The following is a 25,319-nucleotide window of genomic DNA, read 5'->3' on the forward strand; positions in this document are numbered from 1 at the left end:
TAAAATAGCCTACACCGTCTTTTTTTTTATTAATAAAGGTAAGAGTAATGCATCATTCGGACCTGTAAAGGGTCTACTTGTATTTGTGTGCACTCACAATACCAACAAAAGGTAATTATTTTATAAAACAAAGAAAACAAACATGATGCGCTTTCTGCCGTCTTGAACAGGAGCGCTTCACAAAAATGAACCAAAGCTGAGCGAATACATGCCTCACAGACATGATAAATATATCTATAGAAAGCTTTAAATTATCACTTAACGAAATAAAAAAATCGAAAACAAAAACTCTTTTATTATAATTTTAATTATAATCAACAAAGATGCATTTCTCTCTAAAGGCGCATCTAATGAGGAGACGGCGAGTCAGGATCAGCAACTTAATTCTTGCGACATGGACTCAGAAAACATTAGTTTATTAGTAAATAATTCAAATATCCCCTTACTATTTCCCGCAGACACATTCATGGTTATGTTTGCTGGGGTTTTGCAGCAAGCTTTAGTCTATTGCGTGCATTTGAACGCAGAAGTATTCAGCTGTGCTGAAGTCACTTGAGCACCTGCTGCTGCTGCGGGACACTAAACACCATCGAGCTGCTCTCAGTCGCGGCACGGTCTCGTGTTGTTTCCACCAGCGCGGCAATTTTTTTCATCACTAATCGATGGATGTCTACAATATAAAAATAAGGAGAAACCCAAAACAGGTCCGAGGTCCGGCCCGCGTCTGAACTATGACGTGAAAATTGGCCCGAAGCCCAGCCCTATAGAGGCGTAAAAAAGTCGGGGTCTGTCGGGCCCGGGCCGAAATGCAGGGCTCTAAGGTGAAGGGTTTCAGAGGAACTCGCACTGTGAGCTGCTCTAGTGAATGATAACCAGCCATTTAAATGTAAAGCAGCAAGCTCATCGGCTGCATACACAACATGAACCAATCAGCTTATGCCCAACAGTTTAACGCTGTGAATATCATCAATTAGTGTTAACGACCCATCAGCCTGCACCATCTAGAGTTTAATAACAGAACTTGGCATATATTCTAAATACATTTGTGTGTGTGTGTATATATATATATATATATATACTGTATATATAAAAAATGTATATATAAAACATATAAAATATATTTTTTTTACAGTAATGAAATGAACAATCAAATAAATAACAATAATGAATAAAAAATTATTTGATCTCAAGTAAGAATATTTAACTTGTTTTTCTTCACATACAATGCAATGACTTTTGAAAAAAAATTGTAGTAAAAGTATACCAACTTACTATTACAGTATATATTATTGCACTTGTTATTAAACTATTATTATAAAACGTATCATTCCGAAATTGTAGGCAGTTGTTTTGTGTGTAAAAAAATACAAATAAATCACACAATACATTTTTAAATACTTAAAGTGTATTTCACTTTTTGTGATCATTGTTTTAAAAAAGCAATATCTAAAAATCTAAAATCATAAAAAATCAATAATATATATATTGCATTGATGGATTTGTATGAAAATCTGAGTAAAAGGCATTTGAAAAATGCCAACAATACATGAAGGTAAGGTAAAATGTTTCCAAGGATATTAAAACCCCTCTGACATTAAAATGCCTGCAGTTGAAGAGACTATATAGTTTGATATACTTGAGTAGTCAAAGCAGCCATTAGTTACAGATAATTGACGAACATGCTACAGCAAATTGCACAGTAGTGCACATTGAATTCTCTTAAATTAAACATGCCTGACATTCTACAAAGACCTAGACCAGAACCTTCATAGAGACATAATATCTTGGATTCTAGATTTCTCCTATACAGCTGTAGGTTGCAATTGTGGCTGTCTATCTTGTGAATGATGCTGATTGTGAAATGAATGGAGAAATTTACCGGTAAGGGTTTGGTGACTCCGATTTGTACGGTGCCCAAAGCAGTGCTCTTTAGGACATGAACGGCCTGAGCCAGACTCGCATGGCTCAAGTCAGTCCCGTTCACGAACATCAACCGGTCTCCTGGCAACAAGCGGCCATCTCTCTCTGCCAAGCCGTCTGCTACAAGAGAGCGGATCACTATCACAGTACGCCCTGGGTTCATGGGGTCCTGAGAGAGTTTCAGAAAGTGACAGCGCAAGAGAGAAAAAGAAGAATAGTAATAAATTAGGAGACACTGCTGCCATGTTGTAGAACAATTTCAAACCAACCGGGACTCCCCAAACCAATTGATGTGGCGCTCATACTCTGCTGCTCCCTTCTTGTTGTAGTATTGGTACACACACACACACACCTGGTAGTCTAGTATACTGAATCCCAGGCCAGAATCGCCTTTCTGCAGCTCATAGACTTGAATCTCGTTCTCCCACATGGCCTGATGGGATAGCACAGGTGCCTCTGTCTTCCATTCATCCTCTCTGCGTGCAAAGAAACCCCCAAATGACTTCAGCTCGGCCTGTGAGAAAAAGTCAATATTATTTTGCAGTAAAGCATGAGTGGAATCACATTTCCTCATTTGAAAAAGGACAGCAGTGTTAATTTGTTTAATTTGCTATTTTGTATACTTCATGTTGGGAATCCTCTGTAACACTTTATTTTACAGTGCCTTTGTTACACGTTACTAACTATCATAGTAATAATAAATTATGCATAATTACATGCAAGTAACCCTAAACCAAACTCTAATCCTAACCTTAACCATATAGTACGTACATGTAGTTAATTAATATTACTGGGTACTTAAATGTATAATTACACAATAACAAGGACACCTTAAAATGAAGTGTAACCGAACACTTTTATTCTCATCCTCATCCAAGGCATTCCACACTCAGTACCTTTTTACACTACTTCAGCCGTTTTTCTTTGTTATTTTTAGAGCTTGAAAACTCAGAGAGAGCACAACGTGCAGCAAATTCTTTATTTGGTTGTGTTGTGAGCATTTGCAGCACCTGCTGTCAAACTGATGAAGATGTTTTCTAGATTTGCAGTGCGTTTCTTTATTTGGTTGTGTTGTGAGCATTTGCAGCACCTGCTGTCAAACTGATGAAGATGTTTTCTAGATTTGCAGTGTGTTTCTTTATTTGGTTGTGTTGTGAGCATTTGCAGCACCTGCTGTCAAACTGATGAAGATGTTTTCTAGATTTGCAGTGCGTTTCTTTATTTGGTTGTGTTGTGAGCATTTGCAGCACCTGCTGTCAAACTGATGAAGATGTTTTCTAGATTTGCAGTGCGTTTCTTTATTTGGTTGTGTTGTGAGCATTTGTAGCGCGTGTGTTGTCAAATTGATGAAGTTGTTTTCTTAATTTGCAGGTGTTTTTTCTATTTGCAGCACGTTGAGCTCTCTCGGCCACTGTACTATTCACTGTATAATTGCTCATAAGTGATCGACAAGTGCATGTTTATCATTTTTGGCCTTTTGTGTAAAACAGTAGAAAAAGGGTCATGTAAGTCAATACCCTTTGTCAAAAGAAGTCCAATTTAGCATAGCTCTAATAAACAGTATTTCTTATACAAATAATATACTTTAAACCAATATACTTCAGTGCTAACTGAATGTAAGGTTTTTTGCATGTTATTTGCAATACATGTACTCAAATTTAAATTGATATTAAATACAATAAGCTGAACTTTAGAGTTCTTATTGAACCTCTTAAGCAGGGTATATTTACTATAAAATATGGGTGAAATGTACTGATGAATGTACTGACAAGCATTTATGGTAATTAAAATATACCTTAATATAATTTCTATTCAAAGCTCTATGTAATGTATTTTGTAACAGAGTGTCTATTTACACTAAGTGCAACTAGCCCGCCTTATTGGTAAAGGCTATTTACACTAACTCCACCCAACAAGGCGTGATTGGGTTAGTCATCACTAAAAAAAGAAGCTCATTCAACATCTGTTTTGGTGGCGCAGATGATAAGGCGCGTGCTATTTGATGTGATCGACCCGAGTTTGAGTCCTCCTTTTGCTGAGCTTTTTTCTCCCTTTTCAAATATCATATCGCATCGGAAAGGAATTATTTTCAATAAAAATGAAGGAAATAAACAAAAAGTTGAAAATAAAAGTATCGGGTAGGTGTAGGGAGGGCTTTATTGTCCCAATAAGGTGGCATCCATTTAATAATTTGAATTAAAACTATAATTTACAGTCAATACGTTATTATTGTGTACTGTTTTATAATGTACTACAATACTGATAATTGCCACTATTTGCAATAAGTAGTATAAATAGCAGAAAATATTGCTATTTTAACATAGTGTAAATAGAATCTATTTGCACTTAGTATAAATTGCATATCGTTAAAAAATACTGCTATTTTAACTTGGTGTAAATAGAATCCATTGCTATTTGCACTTAGTGTAAATATTATCTGTCGCTAAGAAAATTTGCTATTTGCACTTAGTGTAAATAGCATCTATCTATAGCCTCTGTCATTTTGTAATTGCAATTTAGTACATGTAAAACATATTAACTTGTAATATGTTATATCAAACAACACTTAATTAATTACAAAGAAGAATTTAAAAAAATGTATTTAAGTGCATTATGTACTTACAATTAAGTACAATACTATTACACTCGTACAATACAAATGCACACTGACTACAGCTAAGCACATTTCTTTTTCACAAGGGTAGTGCATTGCACAAACATTGAAACTTTTCCTTTAAATATGATGCACAGATACAGGAAACCTTTTCATTAAATTCTGCTAGTAGCTCCTTGAGCGTGAGTTGTACGTCGTCATCATCATCATCATCATCTTCCTCTCCAACTGTGGGTAGGATGAGACGACTGCAAACCACACAAACTTTCACAGGAAGTTCCCTCAGCAAGCTCACAACTTCCTTATGTGTCTCACCAATCAGAGAGAACCTGTTCACCTACAGACAGAACAAACACATCAACTTCGCTTGTTCTGCTGAAATGATCCTCTGGGCTTTTCTACTGACAGGAAGGGCTATTTTTAAGTAGCTGTTATGATTGATATTCATGTGCAGTCAGCACTGAATAAAGTGCTATGCATAGAAAACAGAATGCAGAAAGAAAGATGAGTGCTTTCAGTTATTATGCATGCATGTGTTAGCAGGGTTTATGATAAGGGATTACAACAGCGTAATCTATAAACAACAGTATTATCTGTATGTAATGCTTGTTTGACTTTGAAGTATAACCAAATATAATTTCCATTAGCCTTTTTAGGTAAATAAATATTCTAAATGACTATGTGGACACCCCCTTTCAATTTTAATATAAAGTGAACCTCTAGCAGTTCGTCTCCAGGTTGTATGATTCCCGTCTGTCCAATCGGACCCTCTGGCAGTATGGAGCAGATAAAGTGATGACCTTCCTTAGTCTCCAAACTCACACCAAGACCGCTGCTCTCAGTGAACTTCTGTACCTGGGCCACCTGCACACACACACACACACACACACACACACACAATGTAAATATAAACGTATTAGCGTATATATATATATATATATATATATATATATATATATATTGATATACAAATACACAGTGGACATGCACATACATCAAAAACAGACATATAAAGAGACACATACTGCACATAAACATATGCTGACACACACTCACAAATCTCAGCCATGGAAATTAACTGTCAGCTAAACAGGAGAGAATACAGATGAGACGCACCACGACTTCATATTGAGGACCCAGGTTGCATCGCCACTTCTCCCTCAATATTTCCTGCTCTTCATCAGACAGTTTGCAAACTAAAACAAAATTTCCAAGCATCACACAGCTAATAAATAAATGACAACATGACTATGGAGAATAGACTACAAAAGACAATGTATGTTTTCATCATGTCACATTGTGATAGAGTCAGGATTTGTATTTCACACTTTATTTTTTATCTATGTTAGAAGCAAAAATCATAAAGACATCTTATAGGAATATTCTGGGTTGTTAACAGTTTAATGTCTATGGACAGTCTTTGTGACATGCTGTCGATTATAGGGTTAACTGGACAGCAGAAAAAAATTGTGAATGCAAATAATAACACGCTAACGATATAATGGTGTACAGTTAGGAAAGCAAAATAAATAGGATTATCAACTTTTAAAAGCATAAACTTTGCAAAGGATGAAATACTTGTCATATTTTGATGTCAAATTCATACAGTATTTTAGCATAAAAGCTTGAAAAGACACCTTAAAAAACAACACTTAAAATTTACTGACCCTCAGGCCACCCAAAATACAGATGAGTTTGTTTCTTATACGAACAGTTTGAGAAATTTAGCATTAAATAATTTGCTCATCAAGGGATCGTCTGCAGCGAATGGGTGCCGTCAGAATGAGAGATCAAACAGCTGATAAAAACATTACTATAATTCACCAGTAACCCACATGACTCCAGGCCATCAATTAACATTTTTGGACTGTTTAAGTCTGTAAATATCTGCATATTTCACTCCTGATTCAGACAAGACAACTTTTTCACTAGAGAAAGCAATATTATGGCTATAGAGGACTTTATTGTATTCTAGTCAGAATCAATGGTTTGAAGTTAAAAACATCCAAATGATACATTTGTTTATTACAAACATGCAGTTTTATCAGCTGTCTGAACTCTCAGTCAGACAGCACCTACTCACTGCAGAAGATCCATTGGTAAGCAAGTGAAGTTATGCAAAATTTCTAATAAAATAAAATTCTCTGCAAGCAATGCTTAAATCACGATTATATCTGTATATTATAGTAGATGTTTTACTAGTACACTAACAAACCTGAAGTGCAAGTCAAAATGAGTGGCTGTAATAATCAACTGTAAATAAATCTGTTCTTACAAGAGGACTGGTTTCTATTCTCCATCTTGGACTCTAAATCACAGGTTTGTGTTGACTGAACTGAGGTCACAGAAAGAACAAACAGAAACAGAAGCTGTTATTAGAATCAAAGTAGGGTCGAAGAGTTACTAACACTTCACACAGAGAACGGGCCAAAGTGAAACAGAACTCATGAATCAAACACAGTGTGAAAAAGTGCAAATAAACAGAAGTGGCAAGAGTTTCACTAACTGCACTCTCTGTTGAAGTTGAGGTCCCGGCGTTCAGTATAGAAAACTTTCCCTGGGGGCAGAACTGGCTTTGGCTCTGGTAGACATGGAGGCAGTGGAGGAGGAAGGAGACCCAGATGGGTTAAGGGTCTCTGAGAGATTGTGGACATTGTGGGGGTTGTTTGTGTTCCAGATGGTGAGCCCTTTCTCCGAATAGAGAACTCCACTTGTTGGCCAGTGAGAAGGATCTCCTCCGCTTTCTGTTTAAGGATAAAACAGGTAATTATAACCATTTAACATTATATTTGAAAGGCATCCTTTTTCATTTAATGGATCAGGAACTGCTAACGATCATTCTGTTTTAGGTTATCATTAACAACAATTATTGAACACGATCATAACTTTTTTTCACAAAAAAAAAACATTATAATATATCATTATAATTATTTTAGTGTCCCATTTAGCTCCATCATTATTCAGTGTGAAATAACACCAGATGATATCTGTGTCTTTCAAAATTTCTGCATGTTAAGATAAATAGTTCCAATCCTAAACAACCATATGCTAACACAGTTCAATTTTTCACTTCAAAGCTTATGGCATGCATTGATTTTAATGCTAAATAGCTCTTGCTACAACATCAGTATTGAAAATATTGATGCTTCTCTAATGATTGGCCCAACCCCAGACGCTTTATCCCTCTATTTTACCACAAAGCAAGCAAGCATTTTTCAGAAATGTGCCTAGTATACATTGTAGTAATGTTGTTTGTGATCATTTTGACCTTGGCAAAACTTATGCAAAAAACTATAATAAAAGAAATTACAATAAACTTATGACAGAAGAGTATTTCGATAGTGTGTACACCAGTCAGAGAGTCTCATCAAGTGAAAAGTCATTGCATTAATGCTTCACATTTGAGGTCTCTAAATCCCCAAACATAATTAATGCAAAACTTTTCATCGAGGACGTTTGAAGTGTGTTATGAAGCAAGTTGAAATTCTCTTTATAATAAGCTCTCATTAGAAAAGTCATGAAGTATTAACCCGATACTTCAATGTTCTTGTTTTTATCAGGTTACCAAAATGACACTGAAACCCCAAACAGAGGACGAGTGTTGGAATAATGAAACATTTACAGAAATACAAACAAAAATCTAGCGACAATGTAATTAATCATACACTACCATTCTGCCTAAAACAAACACTAAAATGGAAACAGCCTTCCCACGCACGCACACAACAGAAACAGCAACAGGATTATTAATTGCTATAACATCATTAACTCTGAAACCACTGAAAAATGAATAAAATAGCAATAAATTGCTTAAAAGGAAAGTAAAGAGATCTTTATGGAACTCACAGCAATGATGCCATCTCCAATGTGAATTTGTCCATCCTGATCCACTGCCTTTTCTTTCAGTATGCTCTTTACTCCAAATCCACTGGACTCTAAAACGCCCAATATTCATTTACATTCATCATTCTTAAACTGAATGGGAAAAAAAATATCTTGCTGAAAAAAAACCAACAACAATAAAAAAACAGTAAGGAATCATACCTTTGTCCAGGTTATTCAGAGATTTGGAGATGTTGACGCCCAAACCATTTTTGTTGTTACTGAATCTGACACTGAACTCTTTTTCCTTTTTCTCTACTAAATCCTGCAGAAGGGTAATTCTTTGTTTACTATAGGCATATCAAACAAAATAAAGCAGCATTTATGATAACAACATGTAATCAAGAATAAGGAATTAAAATGTGTGATTAAATTTCAAATTTTACAACAAATTCTATCTCTTTCTATTACATTGACACTCTCACTTAACCACAAACTCCTTGCGTGTTAATGTCAATGTGAATGTCAATCAAATGTTTGACTGAGTGTGAGTGTTTTTAAGAAATATTTTCAGCTTAATAAATTTTATATATAAATTTTGTCACATTTTATTAACCTTCATGTCATTCCAACCTATATAATATTTAAAAAGACCATTTTAAAGGGACAGCTGTTTGGTTATCAACAATTCTTCAACAAAATATCTTCTTTTGTGTTCAGCAGAAGAAAGTCTTCAGGTTTGGAATGACATGAGGATAAGTAAATGATGATAGAATCTTTATTTTTGGGTGGACTGCCCCTTTAACAATTGTTACGCAGCTTTTTACCATACAATAACAGTTCACACTGACCTTAAAAAAATGACAAAACCCCACAAAAGTAGCATTAATGTGGTAATGCATTAAAGGAACAGACTGCAATTTACTGAATTTGTTGTGTTCTATGGAAGAATGAATGTCATACATGTTTAAAAACACATGAATGTGAGTAAATAGTAACAGAACTTAATTCTTTGGGTGAGCTATACTGTTTATATCAAAATTTACATACACACACACACACACACACAGAAGCAATTTTGCACCTGTTTCTTTTGCGTGTCCTGTTGCTGGGCGATGGTAGGTGAGAGGTCACCATCAGTGGTTTCCCTGGCAATGATAAGTCTCACACGGGAACCAGCAAGACGGAGCTCACGTGCAACTTCATCACTGCCCATGGTGGACACATCCACATCACCAATTCTGAGGAGAAGATCGCCACTACGCAATCTCCCATCCTGTGTGCACAAACACACATCCACAAATGTTAAGGCATTTGTCACTCTTTTTTAATTTGAATCAGTTTGTACAATCCACAAATAGAATAATTTAAATAATGGTGTACGTGAAACCATGATGGTTCTCTCATACCTTTCCAGCTACACCATTAGGTAGAATGGTTTTAACCATGGTGCCAGTACTCCTCCCTCCAATGATGCCAAAGCCTAGACCCGATCCGTCATTCTGCAACTCTATATGATGAATTTGTCGAGGCTGTGGAATCAAATTAAATGAGTGGAATAAGCCTAATTATAATACAAGAGAGACTGGGGCTGGTTATCACACTTTCTCCAGTTAATTTTCTGTATAAGCAAATGGCTTAGTCATGGCTACAAAAGCTATTGAATTATTGAACACAAATACAATTAATTCAACCCATGTTGACCTTTTGAATATCACACTTTATCGGGTAGGTTGTTAAGGTGGAACCTGCCATTAAAGGGATAGTTCACCCAAAAATGAAAATTATGTAATTAATTACTCACCGTCGTTTCAAACCCGTGAGACCTCCGTTCATCTTCGGAAGATATTTTTGATGGAATCTGAGCACTCTCAGACCCTCCATAGACAGCAAGGGTCTTGGAAGGTGCAGAAACATAGCAAGGAGATCGGTAAAATAATCCATGTGACATCAGGGGTTCAACCATAATTTTACGATACTTTTTGTGCACAAAAAAAAAAAAAAAGGCTTTATTCAAATTCGTCTTCTCCATGTCACCCTAGCGCCATTTTGGAGAATATCCGCTGGACGGAAACTACGTACGCTCTTCTATGTCAGCTGCATACCGGATGCACTGTTGTCATTCAAATCAGGGTGTAAATATAGACGTAAATATAAACGTATCCGTGCAATGCAGCTGACACAGAAAAGGGTACGCAGTTTCCGTCCAGCGCATATAATCCAAAATGAGACAAACTGTTGAATAAAGTCGTTATTTTTGCTTTCTTTGCATACAAAAAGTATTCTCGTAGCTTCGTAAAATTACGGATGAACCTCTGATGTCACATGGATTATTTTACCGATCTCCTTGTTACGTTTCTGGACCTTGATCGTGTTAGGACCCTTGCTGTGTATGGAGGGTCTGAGAGCGCTCAGATTCCATCAAAAATATCTTAATTTGTGTTCCGAAGATGAACGGAGGTCTCACGGGTTTGAAACGACATGAAGGTGAGTAATTAATGACAGAATTTTCATATTTGGGTGAACTAACCCTTTCACAGCAATTTATTGTTTTTTTAATAAACTGAATGTAAACAATAAAAAAGAGAAACAAAATATTTAATGAAACAGCAAAAGTCTATAAAATACCAATACTAGATGTTTTAAAGCATAGAAGAAGAGTAAGTTCAAAAGAATAGCATTTATTTGAAATAGAAATGTCCAAAAAAAATTTTTATTTTAATAAATAAACATTTATTTTATTATTTAAATTGAAAAACTAATTAAAATCTCAAACTTTTCTTATGATTTATTTTACTTTTTTATTTTCATCTATTGTGTTTCCTGTATTGTGTTTATACTCAGTATAGTATTATTACTGTTGGTAGTGACTTGAGATTAAAAAAGGCTAAAACTAATGTGTGCAATGATAAAAAACAAATCCCCCAAAAATATTTTCCAAGATCTTTGAACCCTATTTTTTATATACATACCATTCAAATGTTTAGGGTAAGTATCTTTTTTTCCGATCAATCTAATACTTTTATTTAGCAAGGATGCATTAATTAGATCAAAATTGACAGTAAAGACTTTGTCACATTTTTACAAAAGAAATTCTATATAAAATAAATGCTGTTCTTTTGTGAAGGATCATGTGACACTGAAGATTGGAGTAATGGCTTTAACTGCATTTCAAAATATTACCGTTTTACTGTTTTTTTTTTTTTTCAAATAGACAGCCTTGGTAAGCATAAGAGACTTCTTTCCAAAACATTCATAGATCTAACCAACCCCAATTCTTTGAACAGTAGTGTATTATAATAGTCTTGCTAATAGAAGTAGACTCATTTTTATTTCCACCATTACCAGGAGACCATCTGCTTTCCCTTACTCTGCTTTCACAACAAACAACAAACCTAAAAATCTCACATAAAAAGCTAATGTATAACATTTAAAATGTTAGATGTACTCCACTTGTGGAAATGTTATCAAATTACTGTGGATCCATAACAGATATAAGCTGCATGGTAAAATGGGCCAGCTAAACGGCATAACAGTATAAAATATGAGGCAAAATACGAGGCAGCTCTAAGACACTTCAGGGGAACATTTATAATCTCTTAAGGCCATTTTACTGATCATGTTAATATATTTGGGAAAATTTAAGAGATATAATAAATACAAAAACAAAGGTTTTTAAGTAGACTTACACTAAATTGACGATAAAGGCTGGAGAGATTTTTGGGAAGAGTGTGGCTCATTTGTGGGGGGCTGAATGATGGGGTTGGTTCTCTGGCTATAATTAGGGTTACCACAGAAGCACCTTCCCGAAGGACATGGACAGCTTGTTCCTGTGTTACAGAGGATTCAAACAGCTTGCCATTCACTGCTAGAATCTGATCACCCTCATGTAGACGTCCATCACTAAGACAGAAGAATGGGGTAATGAATGGTTTCAAATCAATCTATGCCGCTGTCCAAAATAATGCACTTCTATTCCATTAAGTTTTGGTATTCTGTACTTGCATCCTCATCAGTTTATACCTGCATGCTACAGAGTCCGGCTGAATCTTCTGTATGAAGATACCATGACGTCCACTGCTTTCAGTCTCCAGACCAATAATGCTGATGCCTAAAGCACTTTCACCCTTCTCCAGGTCAAAACTAAGCACAGTCCGACCCTGAAAGTGCAATAAATACAAGAATGGATTCAAACTGTTGGTTTTAAAAGTAAAGTAAAGTCGTGACGTATTGTCAAGTATGGTGACCCATACTCGAAATTGGTGCTCTGCGTTTAACCCATCCAAGTGCACACACACAGCAGTGAGTAGTGAACAAATTCACACACACACACACACACACACCGTGAACACACACCCGGAGCAGTGGGCAGCCATGCTGCGGCGCCCGGGGAGCAGTTGGGGGTTCGGTGCCTTGCTCAAGGGCACCTCAGTTGTGGTATTGAGGGTGGAGAGAGCGCTGGACATTCCCTCCCCCCACCTACAATTCCTGCCGGCCGGGGGCTCGAATTCGCAACCTTTCGATTACGAGTCCGACTCTCTAACCATTAGGAGATGTAGTGTTGGAATTATATTATTTCTGAAAGTTTGCATGATAAATATGGTACTGGACATGTATCTCAGGTTTATGTTTTCTGAATTTTGGTGTTACCTGGGCCATGGACTGCAGCACTGAAATGTCCTCTGTGATGAAAGGGGCAAAATTTACATGATTGAAGAATCGACATCGGTCATTGCGCCGCTGGGCCGAGAGGTAGGAGTCTCTGTACTTCAGATTGCATGCGGGGTGGGACGTGCTCACACCATCTGCATCATCACTCATAGACTGAGAAGGAGGCATTCTGGGGGAAACCTGTAAAACACACAGCTAGAGTAATATAGCTAGGTTGCACTAGCCTTTTGTAAGGCCTTACTGGGATGTAAGTTGGGATATTAAAATTCACAATATTAAGAAAAGATTTATCGAATAATATGGTGTTTACCTTTACTGATTTGTGTGCACTTTAGTTTTTGGGCCAGATTTACTAACAGCTTGCGCCAGCACAAACAGTTTTTTGGCATTAAAATAGTACTGTCAGGATTTAGCCAACTAAAGACGCGCAGTGACGAATTAGCACTGAAAAGACATGGACACAGTTATTTTTCTGCCTGACCTTATTGAATATGCAATTGTAGGAGTTTCCCTTTTAGATGCAAAATTTATGGGAGGAGAGTATTAAAATGAATTACGCTACGTGATTTACCAACATTTGCGCTCGTCAAATTACTGGTATTTGCGCCATTATTTAACGCCCCCAAAAAAGTATGTCTTAAACTAATTTGCGCCTGTGTTGTAAGTAGATCACCCACACCTGATGAGCATCAGCTCTGCTTATTTGTGATAACGCTAATTTGTGCTGCGCTTGGTGTATTGTGTTTGTTGATATGTAAATGAGTAAATGTTGTGTCTGTGTTCTTTAATTTGTGTGTTGGCAGTAAATCACCCGCAAATTGAGCTGTCACGCTAATTTGCCCTGTTTAGTAAATCTGGCCCTTAGTCTTTTTACTTTTCACTATTTCACTTTATCACTATTAACAGTAATAATATATGGAGTATAAACACAATACAGGAAACACAATAGATAAAAATGCTCATAAAAAGTTTTTTTTTTTAGATTTAAATAACAAACATTTATTTTTTTAAAACAAGTGATATAATATAAAAAATACAATACCACTAAAAATGGTGGTATTCAGTAAAACTGATCTAAAGTTAGTTATACAAAAGATATTTATAGTGTCACAAAGATTTCTATTTCAAATAAATACTGTTCTTTTAAACTTTCTATCCATCAAAGATTCAAAATATTAAGCAGCACAACTGTAATCAGAAGTTTTGAGCACCAATAATGGCAATAAAGGCTTGAGTAATGAATGCTGAAAACTAATTTTTGACGTCACAGGAATAAATAATTTTTAAAAATATATTCAGATAGAAAACAGATCTTTTACATTGTAATATTTAACAATATTACTCATTAACTTTATTTTTCATCAGTTAAATGAAGCCCTGTTGAGCATAAGAGACTTTCAACACAACATACTGAAAATATATACATAGACAAACAGCTGATAGTAGAACGTGACAAAGAAAATGCAGTGTTTAGATTTGTTTCATGCTGGAGAGCTGCTAACAGCTCAGTTGTTCACATAATGGTCTCTCCTAAAATAAAAACAAGTGTAAATGTGAACAGTGCAATAAAAGTCTAAATGATTGAAGTCTGTCGGGCAAGGCATTAGCTCATTGTTATAATTCAGTCAGTCTGCCAAACAACCGTTTATTCTAACTTGATCAAAAGCTTGAGTATATATTTAGCTGAAACGAGGGGTTATATTTCAGTGTTTCAAGTTTATTGGTGCAGTGCACAAATATTTAGTAGGGTACAAGCCAGGGCCATCGCTAAATTTGATTTAAAATATTGTGCTTTTTAGCTGTTTTACTGTATTTAAACTGACTTCAGAGTGTTAGTGCAAGAGACTTAACTGCAGAAAGAGTACGTGAGAGTGTCTGTCACTTTCTGTTTGATGTGTGGTGGTCCGGTTTAACATACCATGTTTTTTTTTTTTTAAAGTCAGGTTTAGGGGTAGGAAAAAAAATCCTTAGCTCAGTTTAAAAGTCCAAATGGAAAGTCAAAGGAAAGTCCTGACCATTACAGAAACGTGTGTGTGACTTATTGACCCCGGCCTCTCTCTCTATTCAGCACAGATTAAGTGGTCAGCTCAGGTAAGTAGCTTATACAACCTCAGTTTGGTCCTTGTTGCTGTTTTCAGAGAATCATCTCTCTAAATACATCACACACATGATAAACATAAGCACTTACCACAATCAGACCTCTTCTTACAAATAATATTCAAGTATACAAACCTATATTTAGGATGCTCATCTGAATACATTGTGTATTATGCTAAAAAGGTATTTAATCTTGTTAATAACTGTTGCTTCAAATATAATTTATGAACCAAATTTAATTGTTTAATTCAATGCATTAAAATAATATCCATGCTGATTTATTTTCTGATGAAATTTGAGTCAGAAGACATTATATTTTTATTGAATACATTACTAGCTCTTGAGGATACGGTGAGACGACATTTATTTCAGAAAGACGACAAAAACTAGTGTATAAAAAAGGTATTTAAAATAAGTGCTTGAGGTATAACCAATGTAACTAAAGGTCTCATTACATTTGCTCCCAAACACGTGATTGAAAAAACAAGCCTATTAAATCACAGAATGCAAACAGGAAGTGATAAGCTTGATTAAAAATGGCTCATATAAACAACTTATGTTTATGATTATCCATGGCAAGTGGCCTGACCAATGCACAATGAGCACGAGGATTATCTGATATATAGTTTTGCTGAAGTAGCTACATCTCATGGAATATTAGTGAACCCATAAACATGCAGTTTTTCATGACAAACAGCCAGTTTAGTGCTTCATTTATTGGAGTTGCTCATCTGGCCTCTGCTGCTCCTCTCATTTTGGCCTTCTAGGAGATTCTAACACAATAAATTGTGGTTGTACCAAATAAATCTGAAAGCAACATCTAGTGTGTGCATTTTTATGATGATATCTGAGGAGCTAAATTACCTGAGCTGCTCTTTTTGAAAGCTTGGGATAACACAGGCCATTTTCAAGAGATCATTTCCCATCATTACTCTGTACCACACACACACACACACACACACACACACACACATATAGCTATAGAGTTGTATGTACATATGTTTAAACCGTATTATCTGTATTTGAACGTGTTTAATGTTAACTGTTTACACCAAGGGTCTGAGGGTAACGCAATTTCAATTCTCTGTATGTATGTGCTGTACATGTGGAAGAATTGACAATAAAGCAGACTTGACTTGACTTGACATATAGCTCACATACTACGAACCCAGACCACCTTTGAGACTCTTTAACCTAGTATCCTTGAATAACCTCTCATGCCTCCCACTCATATCTGCTGGGCTTCTTTGACCTCTTTATGCTCTGGAAATGTAGTCTCCAGTGCCACTGTGGTTTTCAACTAAGCACAGTAAAAGTCAAATGTCAAATACAAGCTCAACTTGAAGTTCAATGCATTTAACTATTTTTACAGGAATATTCAGGGGAATATCCAATACAGTTAACAGCATTTATGGCTTAATGATTATTACCACAAAAACATGGTCAACTTTCCCCTCTGTAAAAACCAAACAAAACACAGTTACAATGGAACACTTAAAATGGAAGTGAATAGGGACCATTTTTGGAGGATGTAAAAGCAGAAATGTGAAGTATAGACCTTATGGGCCAGAGAAACAAGCACGCAGTCATCTTTAGAAATGCTGTCTTTGAACTTCTTTGAACATCTTTGCAGTAGCTCTGTATATTTCTATGGCATTGCTGTCAAAGTGTAATTAGCTGGTGAAATTGATTTACTTATTGTAGAGTTAATGAAAGTTATCATGTGCATTGTAATGTTTGAAGCGGATGTCACAACAAATGTCACAAGACCGGGAAGATTTTAAAATGAGTGGTTCATTCAAATCTGTAAGGTCTTAACTTCTTGCTGTGGAAATACAAACCAAAAATCAGAAGACAAAAAGCTACATAAGGTCTATATAATTTTATAAGGTAATAAGGTATCATTCTTTGAACAACAAAATTCTGCTGGCAAAATGCAATGATCTAAATAGGAATATGTGCTAGGTGAAAGGTTAAACATTTCTCCATGTAGATTTTTCAACTAATTCAGGTATGACTATTTCAAGATTTTCAAAATTTGAACATCCAAATTGGTCACTTTGATCAATCAAGCTGTTTATTTTGGAAGTGACCTCAGTGAGCGATGTTTCATGCACTATTGATAATGGACAACAAACCTTCTTAGCTTCATTTCAAATAAGTTTAGCTACTCTGCTGTTTATTGTTTGAACTGTAAAGCTGTTTAAACCACAATTTTTTAAATGTTCTTTATTGTTAATGGTGTTTCATAGTCGTGGCAACAGCTTTGTCACACTAAAATTATATTAACATGCATATTGTTTATGTATTGAGGCTTTACTATTGAAAAAGCGAGCATATTAAAGTTATTGGACTGGCCCTATTCACTTTCATTTTAAGTGCATCACTTACCACAATTTTTTTTTCTTTTTTTAATGCAAAGAGGGACACCATTATGCCAAAAATGTTGTCTCTTGGGTGTGATCTGAAATATTCCTTTAAGAAACACTTGTATCATGTATATTTCAACTAATAATAGACCCTGAGCCAGAGATGATGCAAGAGGTGAATCAAAGCACTGTTCACATCAGGGAATATCTAAAATGATGCTCCCTGGGTGTATAAATGCCTTATAAAATATACTTGCATGTAAGTTTCTATTTCAGGTGGTGGGGTTGGATATCAGCATAAAATATACTTTTGTTCAATGCACTTCTGCATTTCACAAGATCAGTTATGATGTTTATGACAGAATCATGCTGGATAATGTATAATAATTATGCAACTACTACTATCAGCCAACTATTTTTTATTTTACATAATATGATAATGAGACATTTCTTTACTAAGTTTAATTTAATATATTTATTTAAAAAAAAAAAAGATGGTAAAGCCCACTGCTTAATGCTTTGGCATCTTTTAGTGTTAGTGTATGCTTTTTTTGTGATGCACTGTGATGATGTTGATGTCTGACCTGTTGTTGCTCATGCTGTTGTCCAGTCTCTTGCATGTTGAGTATCTGGTGAAACAGGGGACTCTGTAAGACACTCTTGAGCAGACTGAGTTTTTCCTCAGCAGGCAGTTCTCCCCTCTTCTTCAGCCTCTCCTGCAGCCGCTCCACTGCCAGCAAAGCACGCTGTGTGTCTATTCACACACACACATACACACACACACACAACACACACACACACACACACACACACACACACACACACACACACACACACACACACATAAATATATTAATAAAATGGGCAAATGCAATGGCATCAGCTCATAACCCACATGAGAGTGTGTTCAACAAGCTACATGTAACATATGCACGTTAACTCGCAAATATTTTAATATCATAAACTGAGAAAGAAGACAGATTGAGACACATGATGGCTAAAAATAATATTGTGGTAGGATTTCATACATACCCATCATTTTCATCTCTAGAGTACTGTATTACAACCACTCTTTTTTTGACATCTGCAACAACACAAGCAAATTCATGCCAGGACCATCAGACATAATGGCAATCAAACTCCTGAACATATTCAAGACACAAAACAACAAAACAAACAGATTTGTCCCTTTCACATCCTACTCAAAAGAGATTTGTGTGGATTGCAGCATCTTAATCACTAACTGGCATGCACACCTGACAGTCCTTACCTGTGACAGCAACGGTGCCGTTTGGCCTGAAGTGAGAGTGACGCAAACTGGCAGTAACCGTAACCGATGACAGGCTTTATGAATTGCAGTGACGGTTCACTTCATATCTCGCCTGCTGTAATCTGTTATTCATGCTGATGTAATCTGGGTTGGAGTCTCGCACCTCTACGGGAGGTTCTCGCGATCTGCACGCGCTCATCGTGTTTGCGCGAGCGCTCGTGTTTGCGCCGGTAATGCGCTTACCGGGGAGGCTTAGCAGCTGTAAACGGACTTAAACTGTGAACGACGGTAATTACCCGGGACAGATGTCCTTACAACCTACCTGATAGGACTGTAAGCGCCTGGCGGTGGCCGGTGTTGTGGCCAACAATAGAAACTAAGGGAAAACAAAGCAGGAGGGTTATTTTAAACGAGCGAAGCTGATATATGTGTAAATATGAAAATAAATATGTAAATAGGCTACAGCAGTAGTTCGGAAGCAGAGGGCCTCGGCAAATCTCCAAGGGGGTCGTAAGATTTAGCCTAAAATATGTCATATCCTAACACGCAAGGAATGCATTTTATTTGTTTAAAGATAAATGATCAAGTGTAGCCTACACGAAGATGTTTATTATATTCAATATAACACATATCAGGATGCTTATTACGGGGCTAAGAGATCAAAGGAGGTTAAAAAAAGGTTCCAGTAAGCACAAAAGTTAGGCTAAACAAAAATAAATTGGGGGTAACCATAGCAACAGATGCTCGATCGCTGGCTGCATCGGATGGTTCATAGAGAAACTGCACTGCTATTATTTATCAAGTTATTAGGCTATAGACGTATAGCTCAACAAATATATTAGTTAGTGTTTTGTTTAAAACGTCTTTAAGACAGTTGAGGGCCACTACTTAAACCTGAAGGCGGACAAAATAGATGAAAACATTATGATCAATATTTCTTGTCCATTATATATAATTTTATAGCTCATAAATGCACAAGTTATCCATTATTACTAGAGCATGTGGGCTCTGTCTCAAAGATACGGACAACAATAGCAGTTTACTAAAATAAATCCGATAGCTAAAAACAAGTAAAATGAGCTTATGGTTCAGGTGTATCTGACAGCTGCGATGCCGTTTCTCGGATGTTTTATCGCTGGTCTATCAGTCTTCATTCGTTACCGTAAAGATCAATAAACGATGAATACTCAGCCACATGTACCTTCAGATCAACAGGTTTCCCCCGCAGCTCATGAAAAACTGCCTCTCGAGGACGCCTCATCGGATGATTAAAAGCCGGGGGTCAATTTTAAACATTTTCAAATGTCGAAAGTCGCATTAGAGACAGCCAATATTATTTAGCCAACCCAGGCTCTGCGTGAGAGTGATAGCGGGCCGTCACCGCGCATGTCCGCGATGCGCCTTTGATGCTCATGAGTTTAATGTAAATGGATGTTCAGGCCTCTCCCCCCTCATTTAATGAAATAACAGAGACATCAGCTCTTATTACTGTTGCTCACGAGAGACATTTAAATTAGTGTTTATCCACAAATTATAATTGGCCAATGTGATATTTTCTATTATGCAATATTTCCCTATTACTATAAGCTAACGCCAATATGAATAAACATTAAATAACTGCAGGACCATTCGATAAAAACTATTTATTTGTGTCTCTCATATAGCGGATATATCCAACATATCTGTAAATGAACACTTTAACACTGTAATTCAGAGAGTATTAGCATCTCATTCATTTTAGTGTGCATTTTGTTATGCAGCTTTATGCTAAAATGCTTTAAATTATTTTTCTCATCTGTTTAAACGTAATTCTGACACAGAAATGGCATGACAACTTGTGAATTTATTAAAAAACTCAACAAGGCTACATTAAATGAATAGCCTACTGTCTTCAGGACCTTTGTGATGACACTTGAAATTTAGGCGCTTATTTTTTCTTTGGATCACCTTTAAAATAATTTGATTGGGAAATTCAATTTGACATGATTTGGAAAACAGAAAAATGTTCCTTGATCAACATCCTTGTTGATCCTGGGACAACATTCCAAGCAACCAATCAGAAATCAGGGATACGTTTACAGGAAATGTCAGTTTTAGCCTTACAACCAGAGTTAGGTGCTTCTCTACACCCTTGTTATTCAACTATAATTTCCCTCTGATTTTATGGATAAATTATGGGTGGGGTTAGGTCTAGGGGTAGGGATAGGGTTAGGTCTATGTTTTGGACAATGTTGATCCAGGAACATGTCTTACTTTGCAAAATCACAGCGACCATTGTATATTATAGATGTATAGGTGTGTGTCAATATATTGTATATATTATTGTCTTATTTCAATAAATTGTATCCCTGGGTTATTTTTTTTACCACCACTTATTAGAATGATGTGGGGTAGATAAATAAATAAATAAACAATCTCCATACTTTTGTGATTGAATATAAGGAGATCGTCTTTGTCTTTATCTTATATTTTATTACGTTTGTCAATGAACAATATTAAAATGCTTAAATCTCAGCCCCTTTTTCCATGATTTTGTACATTAAACTGATTATTAAAACTGGACATGTGTAGAGCTATCATTATTTTCTTTCTTTTAATCTTTTAAATACACTGTAGTGTCCTGGCTAGAAAGTCTTGACTATGTAAACCTTGTTACTTTTATAGGCTACTTAGACACTGATGAATCCCAGCATTATATTACAGTTTTTAAAACTAGTTTGGGGTGGCATTGCAGTTCAGCACGCAAACACGTGCTTTTAAGGTTTTAAAAGCTTAAAGAAATTTAAAGGGGGAAAAAAAAACATTTCAAAATCGAAGACACACAGTGCACCCCTTTCTGTAAATGACCCCGCGGGTGATAGAAGGTCGACCCTTCACTGCTGTGCGCGCTATCGGCCACCAGAGCGTGCTCAAGTCCTCCCAGAATCGCCTCTCTCTTATCCTCCCTTTCTTTCTCTTTCCCTCCCACCCACCCTCCATCCTTGAATCAAGCATCACTTTGCTTCCAAATTGACTTGTCATTTTCTCTCGGCGCTCGTTCCCTAGCCGTCGGTTTGCACGGACACTGGCGCTGATCTCGCGGATTGGGCCATCGCTGGAGACACTCTGCGCATTTTCCTCTCATTCCAGAAAAACACTGATCGGGATACAACACAGGGCTCTGATCCCCGTGTTCACCATAGATCCATTGGGTTTGGGGGACGAAGGATACTCGATATATCCTGTTCCTCACCGTGCTTCTTTAGCCTCGTAAAGGCGCATCTGGGAACGGAAGCTCCAAACACCATCTGCGTGTTTTTTTCACACACGGACACACTGTCACGGGAATTAAGGAGCATTCTGAGATAACACAGCGCGATGCTGTTGAGCACATCCGGAGCTGACTATTATTCCAGTGCTTTATAAGATGCGGTGAGTCAATGCTTTTAAAAGAGGTGACGTTATTTCTTAAGGGCCAATACATCAATAATGGCAGTGGCAGCGAGATGCTGTTAGTGTACACTGCTCAAACACTCCATATCCTACTGCTGAATTATGTCGTTTGTGTGTGTGTGTGTGTGTGAGGGGCTTTGGACACAGGATGCTATTTGCCGTGTGTCGTGCGTGGTGTTTTAATGGGCGTCGGTGCGCGCGCGCGCGTGTGTTTGAGTGTCCAAGTCGCTGTCTTCAGCTCTTGACATAACGAAACGATAGCTTAATTTGTTTATTACACGCAGGATGGAGGCAGCGTGTCGCGAATAACGTTATATTGATGGCCTATATTCACAGCTTCCCTTTAGCCTTTATAAAAGGAGAAGATTGTCAACGCCTCGTTCGACTTAGTGCTTTCTCTGTGTATAAATGCATGTGTGTGTTTGTGTGTAAACAGGATATGCGTTGGTATGAGATAATTCAGAAGAAAAAGAGCAGAGCATCTTCAAAATAAACAGCACTGGAAACATCAACAGCGATTCATGCAACTAAACACCGTCAGATCTGTACAGAGATCATATGACCTTGATTCATTGAGTAATAAAGACACATCTGCTATTCATGTCACCCTGATGTCATGAAAATTGCAGTACATGCTGGATCATCATATATATGATATAACCAATCATACAGGACTGTTTGTCATTTGTCAATAAAGATTGCTTAAATAATAACTAGTCAACTCACTTATAGATGTTAAGTGATTGTTTACCTTATGTGGATGACCCATTTTGGGAGGAAAAGATCAGTCCCTGTGTTCCACTGATTGCAGCATAGTCACCATGCATATCTGGCTTAGAATAGAACAAGACAGACAGGAAGAACTGACTAATTACTTTACAGGCATATTCACCCAGGCCGGATCAAAATCACAGGCCTTTGAAAAAATAGGGTTAGTGGTCTGTTTTGGTGGGAGGATTGTGCATATTCTGTATGATTTGTGTATAATTGCTCTATGATATAAAAATAGAGATTTGATTCCAGGCTTGGTCCCCTGCAGTCAAACTCAAAACTTAAACTTAGAGTTATTATTAGATCTTCTATTTTTCTATCAGAGGATTTGTTATAGGCAGGCAGAAGTAAAAGTTGTTCACTTGAAATACATTTCCGTTCTAAATCTACATTTAGCAAAAAGAGACTTCTGTCATTATTTACTCACCCTCATGTCATTTCAAATCCGTATGATGTTCTTTCTTCGGTGAAACACCAAAGGATATCTTAGGCTGGATGACAGCTTCAGTTCTCTTTCATTTTATGGAAAAAAGATGCAATGAAAGTGAACGGTGACTGAAGCTGTCAGTCCCTTATATGTGCATAACATCTCTTTTTGTGTTCCACAGGAGATAGAAAGTTAAACAGTTTTGGAACATCATGACAGTGAGTAAACGAGGACAGAATTTGCATGTTTTTTTAGGAGAACAGTTCCTTTAAGATTTGATTTTGCTGCATTTTGCTCAATTATGTGATGACACTTGCAGTTTACTTCCAACTTGCTCTTCAAAAAGCAAGAAATAGTTGACTTATTTTAGGATATTTGATAGTGTTTGACATTTAATGCAAGATAACAGGTCAATTTAAAACACTTTGCTGATGCCAGTTAAGTGAAAGATCATTTATGAAATGTATAGTTTGCACAGCTATGTGTTGGTGCTCGTGGTTTTCTTTGTATAAATGAGACAACTTTAGATTCGTTTGAATTTCTGTTTTCTGTCATGATGTTCCCTGTGTTCTTTTGTTTTGTCAGTGGGTGGTGTGCTGAATTTCGTAGAGAGTTAACATGCAGGGTGGAGCTGTATTTTTCAGATTGGTTTTTTTGGTTTGCTCTGCTTGCCTTGATGGGGGTGTTTTGTATTTCCAATCTTAGTGTCTTCAAGTTGAAGTGTGTAAATCCTGCACCACTAACATCACCAAATGGATAAGCAAATAAAATGATATTTAGAACACTGCCCGTCCACGCTTCACTCTAAAAAATAAAAGGGTTTCACAATACCATAGAAGAACCTTTTTTGTCTAAATGGTTCCATAAAGAACCTTTAACATCAGAAGAACCTTTCTGTTTCACAAATGTTTCTTTGTGGCGAAAGAAGGTTCTTAGGATTATAAAAAGGTAAGAAAGAGGTGGTTCTTTAAAGAACCTTTGACTGAATGGTTCTTTGTGGAACCAAAAATGGTTCTTCTATGGCATCGCTGTGAAGAACCTTTTAAGCACCTTTATTTTTAAGAGTGTTGGTCGGCCAAACAGATTCACGCTATTGCGTTATAAAATGTATTTATGATGTGTGCTTAACATTCTGTTAATATTTTCATAACCTTCATATAACCAAGGACATTCTTAAAGGAGTAGGTCACTCAAAAATAAACATCCTGTCATCTTTCACTCACCCTCATGTCATTCCGAATGACTTTCTTTCTTGAGTAAACATTAACGAAGATATTTTAAGAAATGTCTCAGTGTTTTTAGTTTTTTTTTGTCCATATAATGAAAGACGGTCATACATGATGCAAAAACATGAGAGCGAGTAAATGATGAAAGTACTATAAAAAAAACAACAACAAAAAAAACTGGACAGATTGTAAATAACATTGTCATAAAATTCTGGGAAAATTACGAACACATTCTTAAAACAAAATAGTTTAGGGTTTATGTTTGTTGGTATATTTTTTGAATGTCACCGCATGGGTCAGTGTGTAATTTGCAACACTCGTTCATTATCAAACCGAGGCCGGTGGGACACATGCTCCGACAGATGCTTTCATCATCAAAAGGTGACAAGCACAGCATGGAGGATGCCTCTCGCTTTGTGTTATGGGTTTGATTGCATGAGTATACAAACAGGAGTGTTTTGTGACAGCATCCTGATGCCATAGATCTGTGAAAGAAAGTCCATGTGTGCATTCACAGCCGTTCAAATATAAACAAATATAATCCAGTTCATCATACTGCTGTAGAACAATACAAGAGTAGACATGTAGCAGCTGCTCAAAGCACATTGAGTGCATGTGTTTGCAGCAGTGTTCGAGCAAATGCTCCTCTTCTCATTCTTTGAATGTCCTTCAAACTAAAATAGTGATTCACATGAATAAT

The 25,319-nt window shown here is 36.5% G+C and overlaps 1 protein-coding gene across 1 annotated transcript in view; it reads right to left on the reverse strand.

Moving 5' to 3' along the window:
• LOC306874160 (multiple PDZ domain protein-like) overlaps positions 1 to 18,987 on the reverse strand; it is a 45,436-nt gene extending 26,449 nt beyond the window's left edge. Inside the window, exons 1-17 of the mRNA XM_079423985.1 lie at positions 18,764 to 18,987; positions 18,526 to 18,577; positions 18,078 to 18,247; positions 13,007 to 13,207; positions 12,380 to 12,516; positions 12,046 to 12,259; positions 9,766 to 9,888; positions 9,441 to 9,632; positions 8,579 to 8,681; positions 8,381 to 8,469; positions 7,041 to 7,278; positions 6,810 to 6,869; positions 5,651 to 5,730; positions 5,252 to 5,398; positions 4,683 to 4,871; positions 2,273 to 2,434; positions 1,880 to 2,089 (exon numbers count right to left, since the gene is read on the reverse strand). Of these exons, the coding sequence (XP_079280111.1) occupies positions 1,880 to 2,089; positions 2,273 to 2,434; positions 4,683 to 4,871; positions 5,252 to 5,398; positions 5,651 to 5,730; positions 6,810 to 6,869; positions 7,041 to 7,278; positions 8,381 to 8,469; positions 8,579 to 8,681; positions 9,441 to 9,632; positions 9,766 to 9,888; positions 12,046 to 12,259; positions 12,380 to 12,516; positions 13,007 to 13,207; positions 18,078 to 18,247; positions 18,526 to 18,538 (2,328 nt within the window). The 5' untranslated portion in view covers positions 18,539 to 18,577; positions 18,764 to 18,987. The remainder of the gene's footprint in view (positions 1 to 1,879; positions 2,090 to 2,272; positions 2,435 to 4,682; positions 4,872 to 5,251; positions 5,399 to 5,650; positions 5,731 to 6,809; positions 6,870 to 7,040; positions 7,279 to 8,380; positions 8,470 to 8,578; positions 8,682 to 9,440; positions 9,633 to 9,765; positions 9,889 to 12,045; positions 12,260 to 12,379; positions 12,517 to 13,006; positions 13,208 to 18,077; positions 18,248 to 18,525; positions 18,578 to 18,763) is intronic.
• Positions 18,988 to 25,319: the final 6,332 nt, after the last annotated feature.

This window comes from Barbus barbus (assembly GCF_936440315.1).
Source record: "Barbus barbus genome assembly, chromosome: 8".
Taxonomy (NCBI): Eukaryota; Metazoa; Chordata; class Actinopteri; order Cypriniformes; family Cyprinidae; genus Barbus; species Barbus barbus.